We start from the raw sequence: 16,590 nt of genomic DNA on the forward strand, positions 1-16,590 counted from the left end.
GAATGCTGCCTCCTTTCCTAAGCAAACTCTGCCCTGTGTTTTTTGTGTGTCTTTACCTCGTTGACTGCAATTTTGTCCTTTTCTCATGCAGTATATAAGACGTTTCCTAGCAACATTTAAGATTTTGTGTTGTTCAACAAGGTGCAGATAGCAGTGCTGAGAATGCCCAGTACATACAGTTAGGGGAGGCTTTTCTGACTGTACCATAGAGAAAAAAATGAAATGAAAGCCTTTTGCTTGCTTTGTGTTGTGTGTGTGAATTTAATTAGCAATCTAAGCATATCAGTCCTGGAAGGTCTGAGCAATTCCTTAATTCATAGCAAAAGCGAGGTAGTTATTCCAAACTGAATAAAAATATTAATATTAAAAATTAAAGCCAGGTATATTGCATATGAGTTGTTAAAGCCTCCTTTCATTTTAAGTGAATACAGTCATACTGAGCTGCACTGTCTGCACAGTGTGATACATGGTGGCCAGATAACTGAAGTAATTTGACAAAAATATTTTCTTAATTGGCAAACCTAAATTTCCATAATCATGTATTAGTACCACAACTTTTACCTTCCTGCTAAATATTAATGTTTTACATGTTTTGCTTTATTCCTCTGTTCAGTCTTTGCTGTGCAATCTATTTTATTTCTTTTAATTGCTGACAGTTATTTTAACTTTGGTTGTTCATGTGGCTTTACAGTCTTGCAGATCTTTAGATGTGAAAGGTGCAACCGCAGTCACATATGGAGCCTAGTCTTTAGCTGTCATAGCAGATGGCAAAACTAAATGGAAGTGAAGAAAATGACATCTAGGTCTAGATTTCTAGCAAAATTTGACCTTGTAAATATTTGGAAGTGGAAGCTGTCACTCAAAATATTTTATGTGTTTTTATGACTTTATTTACTTTTGTCAGGAAAGCATGTTACTTAGTGTGAACCAACAAATATAAAATAAATGAAAAAGGTTACAACAGTTGACTGTGTGATCTGCGGTTGAGAATTTTCTCCAGGAGAGATTTTCACAACCATTCTAGATCTTAGTTTTACAACTCGATATGAATTGTACGGAGCGATGCATGTATTGGATCATTTTGTTTTAATTTCCAGTTATGTTGTTTGTCTTTTTCTAATAAGGAACTGAATTGTACAAACAAATGATTTGATAAAGCCCTTCTTGTTTCTATTAAAAAATATAGCTGAATTACTGGAATTTTACTGTACTTGAAAAAAATACCTCAAAGTTTTTAATTAGCACTTTTTAAATTGCCCTGTGAAGTGCCTGCCTTCAAAATAAATTTTCTACCAAAGCAGGCACTATTTTTATTAGAAAATGACTTTGTCAGCGTCGACCGATCAAATGAAATATGGGCTGTGTTTTTTCATTTGTAAGCCTTTCTGCAAAACTATTCAAGAAAATTAATATGGGCTTGCAGAAATAGCAAGAGCATAGTTTGACATAGTTTCATTATTTTTCCCAATCATAATGTTCTTTCCCTTCAATAGCTGTATTTATAGACTCTTATATTACACTCAACATGTTAAATCTCCCAAATATGGAATTACTACTTGATTTGATAAATGAAGGACTAGATTCTTCCCTCTTTTCTGGTGCCTGTTCAGAGCAGAGCTGTATCAATGAGCTGACAACTGGCTTAAAGCTCAGCATGGAGCCTAGCCTTAAGCCTGTTACTGATTTTAAGAAGACTAAGGTCAGATCAGAGCGTGGTTTTTAACTTTACTTTTGCAGATACCAGAAGTATGTTTTGAAACAAAAAAAAGCAACCTTTTTTTTAATTGTCCTTTCATGTTTTCTTGATTGGTGGGTTCTTGCTGTATATATGGGCCCGAATTTATTAATACTGAATGGGTCTGACAAATTATTTTGGGTTTTGTGGTTATAGGTATTTGTTTTCTTTTTATAGGTATGTTTATCACAGCTCCAAGTGGATGGTGGCTGGTAATGCTGACTCCCCGGTACCGCCTCGTGTTTATATTCACCCGGATTCACCCGCCTCCGGGGAGACATGGATGAGACAAGTGATCAGCTTCGACAAACTGAAGCTTACCAATAATGAGCTGGATGATCAAGGGCATGTGAGTACTTGCTCTTCTGCAGTGTTATGTGTAGGCACATTGCTCAGCCCCGAAGGACTGACGTACAGCTTCAGGGTGCCAGAAATAGGCTTGACTTTTCAAAGCTGTTTTGGAGCTTTACCATCCAGATCTAAAATCTGCTTAACTTTCTACTCCCATAATTAACTGCTTATTAGAGCCTGCTGTTTTACTCCCCCCTCAAAACCAGAACTCCTTCTGCAAAGTAAGGCTTTACAAGGCTAAATTGCCTAATATGAAGGGGCAGAATTGCTCTCATGTTTTCCCACAGAGTGTGTTACTCGCAGCTTCTGCTCCGATCAAAAAGGGCGCTAAAATTCACAAGTGGCTAGAAGAAACATTAATAGTGTGTAATAACTTCATGTGAATAAAAATACACTTGACTATTTTCTTAACCTGAACATTTGTGTGAAATCCCATGAGGTGTTAATAATTGCAGTCAAAAGCGAACAACATGGGAGCTGGGTTCGCTCCGATAATGATTTATTACATACCTTATGAAGCAAGACCCTTTCACAGCTGAGGCTCATTACTTCTGAAAAAACTGGCGAAGACGTATGCAGTATGAGTGTTCTGTTTGCAAGTTCTAAATTGTTTAGTTATGACATTATCTAATGTGACAAAATGTGTTATGTTAGTATTTCCTTTTCTCTTCAAAACTGTTGAAACATGACAGATGTAAGCCAGTATCTTTCCAGCAATCCCTAAAGTAGTTTTACTTGACACCTTAGGAAATAATTAAAAAATGAGAATTGTTTTTAGTCAGGGTGAAGTCTTTAATTTTGCAAAATCCTGTAATCAATGGCAAATGTTGGCTTCACTGCAGAAGGAGCATCGAGTTGCAAGCAGAAGAGTTTTAAGATGTTGGAGGCAGGTTTTGAGGCAGGATGTGGATTCCACTGTCCTTAGTGTAGCCTGATTTATTAACCAGGTTGCTTTCTCCTTCATGGAAAGGAGTGAAAGAAAACATACCTGGCACAGAGTACAAAGATACTACGTGAATCTTTCGGTGTAGTTGTAACTCTGTGACATGAAGCCAGGTATTTTGTCAATACATAGCCCAGGTTGATGTATGAGATTTTTTTTCCCATTTGTGTTTGCAAAGGAGATTAACATGAGACTCTGGTGAAATTGTGCAGGAGATACAGCTTTTATGTTACAGAGGCAGGAATACAGGAGACTGGCTGGATGGAGCTAGTGAATGTGATAACAAGGATAAAAAGCCTCCCTCCTGTAAAATACTGTTCATAATTTTATCTCACTCTTCCTTAAAAAGAACGTGGGTGTATTGATTCTCTTGAGTTAGCAGTGCTTTTGTTTAGGATTATAAAAAAACCCATTTTGCATTGCTTATTTTCAGAATTACAGTTACGGGGTCTCATTTGGCAGCGTGTGTTTGAGCTCAGGCTAGCGCAGGTGGTTCCCTTAGTTTCCCCAGCGTTTGTGTATTTGTGACTCTTCTTGTGTGGGAGTTGCTTTCTCTGAGTCCTGAGTCTATGGTAAGGTCTTTAAGAAGTGAAGCGGATGCGAATGGGTAAAACGTCACTTTTCCAACGGAGAGCCGGCCGGCTGGCTTTTCTACTGACTCGTTGCAGAGAGGCGATACGTGGGTACCGTGGTGTGCCCATGCACTTGCAGTCACAAACTGCCCTGCGATAAAATCTCAGCTATGACGTGAATTGTATTGCTGTATTTTTCCATCCCAGATCTTAGCTTTGTTTTTATTCTGAACTGAATCCTGTATAGTGTACACAACACTCCCTTATTCGTAATGGAGGGGGGGGAGGATATAAATTTTCTGGTCTTTACTTAAGTGTTTCGATTTGGAAACTAGTGAAGCAAAGCCCTAGTACAGTGATTTGAGACACATTGAACTGATTCAGAGCTACGGCAGCACCCCTCCTCTCCAAAAGGGAAATGTAAGTATTAAAATAAAAGGACAAAAGAAAGATGACTGTAAAATGATTTCATATTTCTCAAATCTGGGAAATTGCAAACATGTCATTCATAATTACCAGAAAAGGCAAAAGCAGAAAGCAGAAAAGTGTCTCTTCCAGTGGGTACATTTTTTCTTTTAAAGCTATGGTAGTGTGGAATGCTGTATTGAAAAAGCTATGTAGCCTCTGAATGCCTCCAGCAATAATGGAAAACGAATAATCATATTTTGTGATGAATATAAAAACCAATTGTTTCTCATAGGCAGGAAGAAACCATTCTTCTCCAGAGGGTACCAGGGGAGGGATGGGGGATTAGAAGAGCTAGGGGTCAAGTCTGTACTGTCCCTCAAATATTTATTTTTATATCAAGTGTTCTGACTCTCCCACTCGGGTATGTGAGATGGGGTATATTTTAGATTATTTGAAAGTTGGTTTTTTTTTCCCCTCCTGCTTAGGCAGAGTGGCTCGGAGGAACCTCAGTGGGGTCTCTACACTCTGCTACCCAGTAGTTCGAACAGCGTTGGGCTTTACCTGTTGTTCTTTGGGTGTGCTTTCCACGCTGTCTGGTTCTGGGGCTTTAATCCTCGGTGAAATTGTTCCTTCTTTCTTCCCGTGCTTCTCAGAGGTGTCAGCCTTTGCAGAGTTTTTTTTAGTTAAAATCCTAGGGCTAGGTTTTGATCTTGCAGGTGTTGAGCTTCCACGAGATCAACCCAGAGCCCTTTCACCTCTTCCAGAGTATTAGCTCAGAATCAGTGAGAGAAGCGACCCACATCCACGGGAATGGCGACAGTATTGGCAGACAGACGCTAAGGTGGTGTTCCTGTGCAGGGTTTGTATTGGGGTAGTGCTCATGGCATCCGGCTCCCCTGGCGTTGCCTTGGCCTGGGATTAGCTTCTTGTGAAAGGAGATCAGCCATCTCTAAGACATCTTGCTTCGCTGCTCAAATGCTTTCCAGGCTCCTTGCTGCCTGCTGATATTTTTGTCGCTGTTTAGAGTGGGATTTTGTGACGACGTAATTTTATAGCGTTCTGTGGAGAGATGTTGAAGTACGTCTGCATGTAGGACGCTCTCTGATACATAGGTTCAACTTGCAGGCTGAGGAGATCACGCAAAATTCGTCAGGATGTGTTTTCCTTGTGTATTTTTGATCTCAAAAAGGAGTCCCAAGGTGAATTCCCTACTTCAGAAAGGTTATGGGTTTATAGAGGTGTTAAGGGCCGATGGCATCATTAAGACACGTACTGTGGCATTTGCATCTTTCCTCTGCGTTGTGATGGTAAGGAACAGTGAACCTACATTTTGCAGTTGACACTGAGAAGTGTGTGGTCTGGGCACTCTTTGTTAATGTCTCTCATCCATCTCTCATCTCTGCAGTAAGTGCTGCATTGTAAAAGCAGTTTCTGCCTCTGGCTGGTTAGAGCTGGCTAATTTTTCTATTTTGATGCAGTTTTTAATCTGAATTTCAGTAGAGGGGAAAAGTCAATATTTTTGATGCTATTTTCCATGCTTTTCAACTGTGTATTTTTTGATGCAGAGGAACATCTTTTAACTTTTAGTGAAAATGAGGTTGTTAGTGTGTTAATTGTTTCTTGGTGGTTTTTTTTTTTTTTCTTTTCCCCCCATTTAGAAGAGGGGTGAGGCTGGAAGCAGAGGCAGACTGTTGCTCTGCCCAGGCTTGGCTCCAAGTAGTGAGCTCTGCTTAGAGTCAATGCATAGTCATATGTTCTTGTCACAATGAAAAGCTGGGAAACATCAGCATTTACACTTGCAGTTTTTGTCTTTGTAAAGCGGGAATCCATCCTCCTCAGCTTCACACACATCCCTGACTGCAGAAAGCTTGGGCTTTGCAGGGAGGATAAAGGAGGATTTTTGGTGAAAACAGCATCAAGGCGAGGAGCACGCCATTGGTGGGGAGGTGGCTGGGTAACCTGTCTACCGCTGAGCTACCAGAGGATTGGCATCTCCACCATGAAAAACAATCGGGCTCTTGCTTGTGCTGGCTGTGATGTGTGGTCCGTATTGGTACCCAAGCTCAGGGTCCCCACTGACGCCTCATCACAGCAGCACCTCTCAAAAACCCTGTTGAGAAGGTAATCCTGAAGGTAATGCCAGCTTTGTGTGCCTGCAGGTGCCTTGGCCGCCTTCGCTCTGCCAGGCTGTTGCTTTGCCCTGCTGCCTACCTGCAATATCTTCCATCCAGTAACGATGTCTTGACAGCTGCAGTGGTCAAAGTGTAATTTTACATTCAGCAGGTGAGGTTTATTCCCTCACCAAGTGTTTTGATCGTGCCCTGTGAGGGATTTGTAGAGAGAGGCAAGCTCTTCAACTGTGAATTAAAAGTAATGCTGGTTCGTGTTAGGTGTTTGATGGGTTTGTTCTGGTTGGGGCTTTTATTGTTGGCTTTTAAGGGTACGAAGCGAAAGTTGCTGCTTCTGCAGATAAACAGTTAGATCCCATTTGTGCTGTTAAATGTGCAAGTAATGCAAAATGAAAAGCTGGAATCTCCTTTTCCTTAGCTTTTTCTTCACAGTTAGAATAATAGAGCTAAATAGATAATAATAGATAGTTAGAATAATAGAGCTAAAGGGTTTTTGGAATGCGTATTGCATCTCCCTCTCCTTTTATGTCCTATTTACATAGTGTTGCGCTTTAATTCACCAGGGCTCTGCAGTTATTTATTTAGAATTCAGAGTCTGCATTGTTAACAAAGATCCCATTGTACCGGGGACAGTACAAAATCAAGAAAAAAAAAAAATCTTGCTATGGATTTGCTAATCATCTGACGGTGTGTCGGTGCAGGAAATTCCAGTATCGCCCAGAGCCAAACCAGGTTGCTCTCAAGAGATGACAAGGATCGGTTTAGCTGTAATGGACACCTAGATAAGGAGTGGGAGGTGGTCATCTCTGTGCTGTGGTGACTGCTCGTTCTGATACATGAGCAGAGCTGTTCATGGCTGCCTGAGTTATTATCGTGTACAGCCAGCTCCGCCGTGTAGGCAAGCGGTCGATTGCACTGCAGAGCTGATGGGGTGAAGGAATCAGGGTGGAGCAGAACATGGCACGCTCAGTGGCACACAGGAAAATGGCAGGGGATGAGTTTGAACAGCGGAATAGAGTTTTTCTTGATAATTTTATTTTCTGTTGCACCAGTACCTCCCTTGGTATCACTGGGTGTTCACAGGAAAACAGGGTCAGGAATGTGGTGTCCTCTCTACATTTTCATTTTGTAGATCTTTGCCAGCGGAGAACTGAAAGGAGTGTTGTAAAAGAGAATACACATTTGCACGATAAAAATCATGTGCTGTACAAGATTTCAGAAACCAGGTAAAGGCTTCATACGAGAACATATGTAGGGCACTCCCTGAGCAAATTAATTGGAGCCTGTGATGTCATTGTCAAAAACTTACTTACAGGCTAATAAAACCCCTGATTATCCAGAAACTTGGCTTATCCAAAAGGGGGTTGTGTCGTCTGGCCAGGACCGAGTGTGTTAAACTAGCCAAACTCGACTTTATCCAAATGAATGTAATGTCCTCTGTGTCATTTGGATGAATGAACTTCCATGCTGTCTGGCGTAGGGGCTCTGAGAGCCTGAGCACATGCACATTGTGAGGCTACTCAAGGAGCAGGAAATTAAAAAGCTTCCCTTGATGAATGTTGATTAGGGGTTCCACAAGCTAATAGCCGTAAGACTATTTATTTATCGAGTTACTAATTTCTTAGGCCTTCCAACAATAATAGTTGAGCTTCCAATTATTTTTTTTTTCTTGAAGTCTTCTATTTTAGTAGTGGTTAGCTGAAGCGGAGTGAAATAGAGGGAAAATCCTGTATTTTAAATCTCCTCTAAGCTTTGGGAGCAATACCAAGAGGTATTTTTGTATTTAAATTTATGCATTGTAAGTTCATATACTTCTTGTTTATCCTTTGTTCTTAAATGAGCTTTTGTATGCTGGGGGGGGTTTGTACATTGATGTTATTTATATGTATTATACATCTTGGGTTATTAACACTTTAGGGTTCTGGATTTTGGTATCATAGAATCATAGAATAGTTAGGGTTGGAAAGGACCTTAAAGATCATCAAGTTACATTGGTTTCTGCTCCTTCAGAGGATGAGAGCCTCAGCTTGCGTTCAAAATAAGATATGCTTCCAGCCTTCGGAATGTCAGGAAAAAATTGCTCCAAGCATATCCTGAAGGTTCCAAAAACAAAAGGCAAATGCTGCTGCTGTTAATCTTGTTAGATCAAATCCAGGCTCCAGTGGAAAAAAGTGTCAAAACTTTCCTAATTCCCATGGGACCAGGATTTCGTTCCTGAGGGTTTTGTTTTTTTTGTTGTTGTTGTTGTTTTTTTTTTTTTTTTTGGTTTTTTTTTTGTTTTTTTTTTTTTTTTTTTTTTTTTGGGGGGGGGGAGAGTTGGTTCTGAGCCAGTCTCAATTTAGCCTGTCTCTCAATTTGGAGCTCCTGAGTCGTAATTTTTAAATGCTTAGGGTTGGCAATAACATAAATGCCCAGGGATTAGACTACTGTAATAAGAACCTTCAGAGGTTAAAGAAAATATTTGATTTCCAGTAAGTGGCATGGTAAACACATACCATAATCTGTTCCAAAAAGCTATTAGTCCTGAAACAGCAGGGTGTCCTTTCTAATAAATGTTATCTTTCTCCTTTCATGACTGCATAGATTATCCTTCACTCGATGCATAAATATCAGCCTCGTGTCCACGTCATCCGAAAAGACTGTGGAGATGATCTGTCCCCTGTCAAGCCTATCCCTTCAGGAGAAGGGGTGAAAGCCTTCTCCTTTCCAGAGACCGTTTTCACTACTGTCACAGCGTACCAAAATCAACAGGTAACTTGGGCTTTCTGCTTAGCACTTTACAGGCTTTTCACAGGAACCAGGGAAGTAAGAGACAGAAGGCAAGAGGATACTTTTATTATGCCCCTTATTAAAAAGCACTGTCTAAACCAACCCCTTTTTGTATTACAAGTAGCTTTCACTGACAGTATTGCAGCAGCGCCTGGAGGCTATAGCTGAGACTTCAGGCTATGTGGGCTAGATGCTGTGTGTAAAAAGTAATTCTTATGGAGATCACACAGTCTAATTAGCATAGTTCAAGTGGTGTCTTAATTGTAAATACAGCATTGAAGTACAAGGCAGAGAGCAGTCTAATTTTTAAAGGCATTTTTGTACCTTTAAGTGTAGGTACATGTCTGGATAGAATTTTTAAAGCACTTTTTTTCCTGACTCCACTGATTTCAAAACTCCTAGGACCTTAACAGAGAAGCTGAGGTCTGAAGAAAGTTGTAGTTGTTTTAATTAACTGCATTCAGTGTATATTATTAACTGCAATTTATCTGGGTCCACACAGTTTCAAAGTCAAAAGTAAACTGCAGGTTGCATGACTCGAGTGTTTGTCTCTTATTACCACTTGTTTAAATGTTAACATACATAGTGGCACCATAGTTAGTGTTGTGACATTTTATTAACTCCATGCAAGTTGTTGCAGCTATATTTTTGGGAATTATATATGCCTTGCTATCTTTATGAGAAGAGTTAGGAGAGCCATGTAAATACTGAAATATAAGTATTTGGTGCCTGTCCCATTTATTTAAATAAATTACAAGTATTTTGGAGGCGTTCTGCTCGTTTTTATGGAGGATAATAGCCTAGAGATAATCTATCTTTTCACATTTCCTTCTTGACCCTTATAAAAATAAAATTTAATTTAAATTTTATTGCAGTTAGGCAGTGTACTCTGTTAGGTGAAGAATGACATTTACCAGAAGATTTTTCTCAAGAATTCCAGCCTGCCGTTTGGTAGCATTAAATACCTGTTAGCTTCTCTGGGGATTTGAAGAAAGGATGATCAGAAGGCTGGCCCTTATTTTGCTGTGGTTCGGGACAACCATCTCAAAGCATGCAAATGTGAAGATGTTTCTACTCCACTATTGTCTTAATTCTGCCAGGAGATTAGTTTTGTGTGTTACTTAGCTGAATTTGCAGGTAATAATTTCTCTAATCATATTCACAGATAACTCGTCTGAAGATTGATAGAAATCCATTTGCCAAAGGGTTTAGAGATTCGGGACGTAACAGGTAGGTGTTGGGGAAAGAGGAGGGCTTGTTACCGCTGGAGGCGGGCGAGGGGAATACCTCTATTTACAGACAATTTAGTCTGAGGACTCCTTAAGGGAGCACTTTGGTTTCCCAGTAATGTTCTCTGTGGTGGGCTCCTGTGCAGACTCCTCTGACCATCTAGGTCAAGACCGGGTTGGCACTCAGCTTGACTCATGTACTTGAGTTTCCTTTCTGTGGAAGCGGTGGCATACCGTGAAGGCTGCAGATGGAATTAATGCATACTCAGGTCTGTGATTTCAGGCTGCTCCTGAAGTCTCCTCTTTCTCCTGGCTGGAGACACAAATTGCAGATAGCAGTGTAAAACTGTAAGCCTAGGTTCTCTTGCATGTGAGTAGCATTTAGTATGGATGAATGGCTTGTTGTTTTCTCTTAAAGGAGGAGAAACGTAAGTTGCCTCGTGCAGTAACCTATGTTTAGTACACTTGCCTAGGGGGTAGGAGACCTGTGTTCAAGTGTCTCTTTAGCTGAAGGAGTTTTAAATCCACTTCCTAGGTGAATGCCTTTCCTACTAGGCTATAGATAACCTTGAAATGAGCCTGGTTTCCACCTTGTCTGTTGCAGTTGGACTGATTAATTGCTTGTTCTCTCTTGATCCATGAATCTTTCAAAATAGCAATGGGGAATCTGAGTAGTGCAAAGTGGAGACGTGGGGCTAGTCCCTGCTGCCAGTACCCAGGAGGTATTTTATCCAAAGACTTTACTGCAAAATACTCAAGCCTGTTATGAATTGTCTGTTAAACTATTTCAGCTAAAAAAAGCAGCATTTAATTGTGGTGCATATTATACGTCTGTTCCAGTGAGCACATTGCGTTTGGGGTCTACAGCCGCTATATTTATGACCTAGCCTTGCAGAGAAGGGAGCAGAATCTGTGCTGGTAGGAATGCTCAGAGAGTATCTTCTGGTAGCTGCTCTGTTGAGCTTCTCTTCTAGCAGAGGCTGCAACTTTAAAGCCTGTTATGTGCTTGCACCTGAGTTACATAAATGCTGAGACTGGACAGCAAACCAGAGTAGTTTTTGGAAGGTGAACAGATACAGAAGAGGTGGGGTAGTTGCACAGATTTACAGGAACCCACTGGAAGTATCTTTGCCATTTGCGATCTGCATTTGTTGCTCTCTAACATTTTGTGTGAAACCCTGACTTCTCTGAAATTTCTGAGTTTAAGTGGAGTTAGAATTTCTTCCATAATGTTCTATGAAACAAAAGAAGATGCTCTTGAAAACGGAGAGGAAAGTTGTTCAGAAACCCGTTTTGAAGGTGACAGGACAGCCCTGGTATCACCCGAGGACAATGTAGGCTCAGTAAGGGTTCTGCATCTGCAGCCATGCAAACCCAGGTGTAGGACTGGGGACATCCAGAGAGGTTTTTTTTTGTTTGGCTGCTAGGAATAAATATGGTTTGGACATTAGAAAACAAAGCAGGATATTTTAATTGAAGGACAGGTATAGTTTATGGAAATGGATTAGGAGGCCAGTCCTGTAGGAAGGGCCAGCCTCTGTATAAAAGTTTCGGAGCTGGCTTTAGGTGAGGTCTGAATGCTTTACAGTTGTTACAGAAGTACTGTGCAAACTTGTCCATTGCAAATGGACATTGGTTTACTGAAGTCAGTGTTGCTGTTTTCTTTGATAGGCTCTATGGTACTGAATAAATGTGTTTGGGAATGCAGCTCAGATTTTTAATTGTTGAGAAAAATTTCCTTTTTTGATTTAAATTACTGGTCTACACAGTTGGTTACTATTTTGCTCTGTTGCTGAACATTGAAATTAACTGTTAAGATTCGGTTATCTTTGTTTTTCTAGCTGGTATACTTATCACCTAGGCATTTTCATCTCCAACAGAAGTGTAAAAAAAAATACTATGGTACCACCATATCCAACTTTTCAATGTTGCTTTAATTATTGCAGCTATCTTATTCTGCACTACTGCATGCAATAATTCTGTTTAATTAAAAATATTCCCTTTCAGGTAATTCCCGTTCAGTCCCACAGGCTGTTTTACAGAAATCAGTAGCTTCACCTTTTAAAAGCATTCCCTGTGCATTCGCAAAGTGCAACAGAATTTATGTGCTGAGAATAGTTTCATTCTTCAGTTAGGCCTTAAGTTTGACCCTATAAAAACTTTTACTCAGGAAAGGACCAGAATTTGTCCCTTTAAATACTTCAGGAAAAACACAACTGTTTTGTTAAATAAACTTGGCCATTTGATAGCGTAAATTAGGGTGGTGATAAAATGTGGAAATTGTTCAAAGGCATCTTGTATAAATTATCGCCTTGGCTACACTCCTCCAGGAGGTGGCTTTTATCTCCACTTTAACTAGAATTGAAAATTCACCATTGCTGCAGAAAATGAAGGCTATCTTTTTAGTCCAGGTTCAGCTAATAAATACTTTATAACTGTTTCCTGAAATACATTTGGGATCCTGCTGGAAATGCAGTGGGGAAGCAGCAGTTATCAGAAGAACACGTTGGTAGCTTCAGATTGGGCTGTTTGCATAATTTGAGTTTACAGGGTACTGCTGCTCAAAGGCAAGCGCTTGTGTTTGGTGTGTGCCTGATGCTGACACTTAACAAGCCTTTGAGGTCCAGCAGCCAAAAAAAAAAAACAAAAAAAAAACCAGCAAAATGAAACCTTTGAGGTACATTATTCATAATGAAACCTAAAATAATCCTGAAATGTTATTAATTTTTATGTGTTTGTGAGGTAAAATACAGCTTTCCTTCATGACACTGTGATGTTTTTGTTCTAAATAGAATGGGACTGGAAGCTCTGGTGGAGTCTTACGCCTTCTGGAGACCTTCACTGAGGACACTTACATTCGAAGATATACCTGGGATACCCAAACAAGGTAACTGCCTTCTTCATGTTCTTTTGAAACAAATATGCATGAAGATAAAGCTTTGCCCATCCTTTACAAAAACCTAGATGGGTGTGTCACTTGCAGAGAAAAGGCATCCAGCCAACCTCAGTGCAGGCCATCACCTCCCATCTGAGCTATTCTCAGTTGGAAAACTAATGCTGGCTTCACCACTGTGGCAGTAAATATGTAAGGTCGTAAAGGTAAATCAGATCACATGTGGAAGATGACAGTTATTTAAGGATGAAATAGCCTCTTCCTTAATGTTATGCTCTGACTAGATACACAAGGCAGAGTTCATTTATAGATGACTTCCACTGTACACATCCAGAGTCCAATATAGGAATTACTTGTGTGTTTAAGAGAAGAAAAAGGAATGGGAGAAGAGATGTCCTCTCAGCAATGAATAGATAGTGGCAAACTTAATTGGGTTTCCTCCTTGGAAAGCCTCCTTGGTTCTTAAAGACCTAAAAATTGTTCAGTAAAAGTCCCAACAAACTTTATCTTCATCCCAGAGCTTGAAAAAAATGGACCTCCTCTACATTTTGTTTTTTCCTGCTGCCCAGTCCATAGCCTCTTAGCTCCCACTTTCTCCATCCTAGAGGTGGTGCTGTGGGGGAGAAAGGGGCGTTTAAATGGCCTGTTTGGACAGGGAGGGAAGCTTCTCTACTCTTTCGCACATTACTTTGTTTCCAGGGTACACCAATGCATATAGAAAACCTCCCAGCTAAATCACACATATTGCTCTTGATTGTTCACATTTCCTGCTACCGAATTTACAAACATCCTTCCTGCCTTCTTGCTGATGTATTCCAAAGCCGTTGAGCGTCTTCAGAGCACAAACCCAGAAAATACAGAATGGCACAGAAATCACTTCCGTGAACTTTTCCGTATTCCACTCCTTTGAGAAATCTTGAGCATCCGTGCCTGATGTGTGCAATTAAAAAGAAGTTTTTTGTGCCAAGTCACAGATCTGTTGGATGAGGGTTGGCAGAGTTTTTGGGCAGAGGACGTGGGTGGCGGGACTGTCCTCGTAAAAGAGGCCTGTAATGAGAAGCCAGCATCAGACCTGAAATACTTTGTCAGACTGTGTAAGACTGGAAGGCAGCTCACTCTGAAGTGAAAACGTCTAGGAGACAGGCCAGCTATATTGCCCTGTTTGGATGTAGCAGCACTTTGAGAGCAGGAGAACTGCTGCTGTGAACCTCCTGCATCCTTTTCTGCTGTTGCAGGTTAAGGAGCTTGTTAAAGTTACTGTTGATGTTCACAGAAAGGGAACTGGGATCCTTGGAAAATCTTTAGTCCATTGTATCTTGGCCAGCTGGGTGGTTTAGAGACTTGCTGGAAGACCTCATTAGAAATTTGTCCTGGTCGTTAGTGCTGGAAATGCCCACGTTTGGATAGCAGAGGCATTGACATAGATTGGAAGAAAAATAAGTATGCCTTAGAGTAGGGTTTCTGGAATGTGGCAGGGTCTGATGGTGCTTTGTGCCTGTTGTGGCCTGTCAACAGAGCAAGAAGCAACAGGCAGAGTTCACTGATAGTGTATTTTGCTTTTTACTAGTACACCTATCATGAAAACCTGTTAACTTATTGACAGCATGCATCTCTTTGCAGCATCAAGCTGTTTGGTAGTTAATGTGATTCGCGGACAGGAGAGTCTTCCGTGTTAAGTGCCTTCCACCTGGGAGACTGTGAAAGGCCCAAATTGGTTTTTCTACGCTCATTTTTCGGGGAGATATAATATCTAAGGAAAGGAAGTGTTTCTTACCACTAGGAAACTTTCAGTCCTGAGAAAAGGCTTCGCCTGTAGGAAGCAGTGCATTTTCAGGACCATTCAGCACTGGTGTTTGTCATGTAAAAGTTCTGATATCAGTAAATGAACAGTTTGTGACCAGTTTGTTGCAAACCTAAACCTCCACCTACCTGTTCAAGAAACAAAGCACAGTGCTCAGCCTACACTTTCCCACAGTTGTTCTGAAGTTTTGTTCTCAAGTTTTTTGTTCTGAAGTTGTGAACTTTCGTGAAGCTGTTGAAATGTGGGAGCCTCTTATCGTTTGAGCTAAGGAGCCGGTTCCTTAGCTGGTGCTCTGACAGTGAGTTGAGTCAGAGTGCTTGAAACACACTCTGGGGTGTAGCAACAGCATTGATGATAAAAAATTCGTAATCGTGAAGAAGGCTTCCTGTGATGTGGTACTCACCCTACATCTTAGCTGCCAAGCAGCTTGCTTCCCATGTCATATAAAGAGTAGTTAACCTTTTGGACAGGAGCGTTAAGTGTTGAGTGATGGTTGCAAAAGCTTAACTGATGTTCTCTTTCTTGGACAGGTTATTTCTTTAAAAATACGCATGTGCCACACACGCACACACACTCCTGCGTATGTTTGTACATGTCATTTTTTGAATGAATTTGCGTCGTGTTTCATGACAGGGGTTATTATAAAAGACAAAGGTCTTGATCTGTCACCTAGGAAGTGAACCTTTCTCAACATGCTTCTTACACTGTCATGTTCTCTTGCAGGAAATGCAGGTTCCTCTACTTTACTCCAGGGATCTGGCAGTGGAGTGCCATCTACCCACCCTCACCTTTTACCAGGCTCCCCTTGCTCATCTCCAGCCTTCCACCTCACTCCCAACACTAGCCAGCTCTGTAGCCTTGCTCCAGCTGACTACACAGCTTGTGCCCGCTCAGGCTTGACCCTGAACAGATACAGCACTTCTTTGGCTGAAACTTACAACCGGCTCACAAACCAAACCAGTGAGACGTTTGCACCCCCGAGGACTCCCTCCTATGTCGGTGTGTCGAGTAGCACAACTGTGAATATGTCCATGAGTGGCAATGACGGGGATGCATTCAGCTGCCCGCAGACTGGCTTATCTATGCAGATTTCAGGGATGTCTCCGCAGCTCCAGTACATCATGCCATCCCCATCCAGCAATGCCTTTACCACTAATCAAACCCACCAAGGCTCCTACAACACGTTTAGACTGCACAGTCCCTGTGCGCTCTATGGATATAACTTTTCCACATCCCCTAAACTGGCTGCCAGTCCTGAGAAAATTGTTTCTTCCCAAGGAAGTTTCTTGGGGTCCTCGCCAAGTGGAACCATGACAGATCGGCAGATGTTGCCCCCCGTGGAAGGAGTGCACTTACTTAGCAGTGGGGGGCAGCAGAATTTCTTTGACTCTAGGACCCTAGGAAGCTTAACACTCTCATCTTCTCAAGTGTCTGCACATATGGTTTGATGAAGCCTTTAAGTAAAAGTACAGTATGTTTGGTGTCTACAATGTATTTCTTTTGGAATATGAAAGGACACTCGATGTAGCTTGTAAAGTGTGTGTGTATATATAATATGAGAGGAAGTTTCACTGAATTTTTGACTTGCTTGTGGCCAGATTATTCTCCTATTTCGAGTTACACAGAGTTTGTTGCAGCACAGACTGCTTTAGTTTTCTGGTATAATACACTTAGTTGTATAACACGTTGGGACATATGCAACAAATTAAGTAAGACTTCCTCCCCTTTCCCCTTCCTCTGTTCTAGCCCCTTTAAAGAAT

At 41.1% G+C, this 16,590-nt stretch overlaps 1 protein-coding gene across 1 annotated transcript in view; it reads left to right on the top strand.

Moving 5' to 3' along the window:
• The window catches only part of TBX18 (T-box 18), a gene marked incomplete at its 5' end in the record, with an annotated part of 19,067 nt that extends 2,686 nt beyond the window's left edge, over positions 1-16,381 (top strand). The window contains 5 exons of the mRNA XM_010081971.1: positions 1,913-2,084; positions 8,722-8,889; positions 10,073-10,137; positions 12,929-13,023; positions 15,554-16,381. Coding sequence (XP_010080273.1) covers positions 1,913-2,084; positions 8,722-8,889; positions 10,073-10,137; positions 12,929-13,023; positions 15,554-16,278 — 1,225 coding nt within the window. The remainder of the gene's footprint in view (positions 1-1,912; positions 2,085-8,721; positions 8,890-10,072; positions 10,138-12,928; positions 13,024-15,553) is intronic.
• Positions 16,382-16,590: the final 209 nt, after the last annotated feature.

Source organism: Pterocles gutturalis, unplaced genomic scaffold (assembly GCF_000699245.1).
Source record: "Pterocles gutturalis isolate BGI_N339 unplaced genomic scaffold, ASM69924v1 scaffold7249, whole genome shotgun sequence".
Taxonomy (NCBI): domain Eukaryota; kingdom Metazoa; phylum Chordata; class Aves; order Pterocliformes; family Pteroclidae; genus Pterocles; species Pterocles gutturalis.